This window comes from Scylla paramamosain, chromosome 47 (assembly GCF_035594125.1).
Source record: "Scylla paramamosain isolate STU-SP2022 chromosome 47, ASM3559412v1, whole genome shotgun sequence".
Classification (NCBI taxonomy): Eukaryota; Metazoa; Arthropoda; class Malacostraca; order Decapoda; family Portunidae; genus Scylla; species Scylla paramamosain.
The window spans coordinates 150,001-152,500 of NC_087197.1; the positions used below are offsets into that span (position 1 = coordinate 150,001).

The 2,500-nt window shown below is 40.0% G+C and overlaps 1 protein-coding gene across 1 annotated transcript in view; it reads right to left on the reverse strand.

Moving 5' to 3' along the window:
- Positions 1-662: 662 nt before the first annotated feature.
- The window catches only part of LOC135094873 (ras-related protein Rap-1b-like), a 19,090-nt gene continuing 17,252 nt past the window's right edge, over positions 663-2,500 (reverse strand). The window contains exon 6 of the mRNA XM_063995348.1: positions 663-696. Coding sequence (XP_063851418.1) covers positions 663-696 — 34 coding nt within the window. The remainder of the gene's footprint in view (positions 697-2,500) is intronic.

A 2,500-nucleotide genomic window follows, 5' to 3' on the forward strand; every position in this document is an offset into this window, starting at 1 on the left:
TGTGTCGCAGCCTCCCAGATGACGTTATGTAACACGTGAGCATCAAAGGCGACATATTCTGACAGCATATTAAAAAAAAAGACGATTTTTAGCGACAAGTACACAAGACGTAACATAGGAATCAATTAAACTAACTCTCTCTCTCTCTCTCTCTCTCTCTCTCTCTCTCTCTCTCTCTCTCTCTCTCTCTCTCTCTCTCTCTCTCTCTCTCTCTCTCTCTCTCTCTCATCCATAACCCCAGTATTCTTTCCACCTATTCACACTCACCCACCTCCACTAGTTCACTCAGAGACATCCACCCACCTATCCACACATCCACCCACCGTACACTACCTACAGGCCCATCCACCCATCCATACACTCATCCCATCCACACTTACCCATACATCATTCCACCCACGCCCACCAAACTATCCACCTGCCAGCCCATCCACTCTGCCATCCACAAACCTACTCATCCACAGCTATAACCATTCATTAATCCATCCATCCACTCATCCAATCTCCACTAACTTATATGCACTCATCCACTTAGCCGCTTCCCCATCCATCCACTCAACACAGCAAACCTACGATCTATACCTCATCCACACACCTCATCCACACTCTCCACTTGTCCGTCCACTCAGCGATCCACCATTCATCTCATAGTGCTTTGGTTCTCAGGTTTTCGAGTGTCGCAGGAAAATTTCAAAGCTGCGGATGATTGTAGTGTATCACGTTATGCAGAAGTGTATTTAAACCGTAGTTATGCCAGATGGGTGTCAACTACTGTGTGTGTGTGTGTGTGTGTGTGTTTTGTCATGTCTCCCATCGTAGATATGATGCTGCAGTGCGTGTGTTTGTGTGTGTGTGTTTACCAGGCAAGGCAGTGCGCATGCTCCTCTTTTTCCGTCATTAATTGATAGTTTGTGTATATCTGGCCAGTAGCAGGGCAGGACAGCAGCACGTGACCCCCACAAAAGGCGGGAACCACCATCCACATACGAGGCGCGAGAGCTCAGTTTGAAGCTGGCTGTCGTGGTGACTGTTTGGATTAAATATAGATATTATCACTGGAATATTTCTGCGTCAGGTCATCGTTGTACGGCAACCCACAATGAGCCCCGTGTCCGGAGTGTGGCAGTGTGTATCTGGTAAGGTTAATGTCCTTTGGGATTATGGCACACACATACATACACACATATACACACTCATACACATTCACACACTCGCTGTTTGGGTATTTTTGGTGCTATTTATTTATTTATTTAGTGTTTCTTTACATGTGAGTCTAGATACTGTCTGGAGTGAGGATATGTTAATGTCCTTAGGGATTACGGCACACACACACATACACACACACGCACATACATACATACACACTCACACACACACATACATACACGCACTTGCTGTTTGGCTATTTTTGAGGTTCTTTATTCATTTATTTAGGTTTTCTTTACGTGTGAGTCTAGAAACAGGTGTAAATTCAGCTAGATATTGATATAGGAAGGGTCGTCTATATGTAAACAAACCGGTCGGTCGAGGTTCCTATGATATACACTTCACTTTTCATTTATTATAAGCCTAACATGTCACAATGGACCCAAACCTCAAAATTTTCATATCCGTTGGTCAGAGTTATGCCGCTGCCTGTTTTTGGTGAGATGAAAGTATAAATAAGGCAAAATTTTAGCCGACCCCTTGACCGAGGTCGCTGCTGGCCGGCGCCGCCATGATGGATGGGCAGGTCCCAGCTTGCCAGGTTCCAGTATTATTTCATTATTCTCAACTTATTTATTTTGGTTCCTAGGTACGTTTTTATGGTTTCTAAAAATAGTTAGTGGCTTTTGAAGTGTTTTTCGTGCTTGTGTTGAGTAAATAAGGTGACTCTGCTGTTGTTTTTTACGTAAATATGGGCGGGTTTGTCTGTTGATTTTTACATAACGGCTCTAAAGAATTTTTTATTTCGCCTTATAATTAAGTTATCATTGCTTCTAAAATATGTTTATGATTTTTAAAGTGTTTTAGCATCCTAAGGAGCTACATATGTGCACTTAAAATTTTTTTATAGGCATGTTAAAAGTCGAGATGGTGACATTTTTTGTTTTCGTATTTCTCTATTTCGGCTTGTGACTAACTTTAGGTTGTTTTAAAAAATAATTCAGATTTTTTAAAGTGTTTTTTCGTTCTGTTAGGTCAAAGTGGGTGAACATTTCAATTATTTTTAATAGTGTTTAGGTTCCAACACTTTTTTTTACACTTTTACGATTTATTTGTTTACTTCTGGTTCTAGGTAGCTTTTAGTTGTTTGAAAGGATAGTTTAGATTTTTTAATATTTTTTATAGTCCTCTAAAGTCAAAATGGGTGGACTTTTCAGTGGTTTTAATGGTGTCAAATATTCCAACAATTTTTCCATATTTCATATTAATATTTTTCTAATACTACTCAAGCTGGAGATGTTATAATATTATGAATAATAATTAAAGTAATTATCAAGTCAGAATATATAAGGCA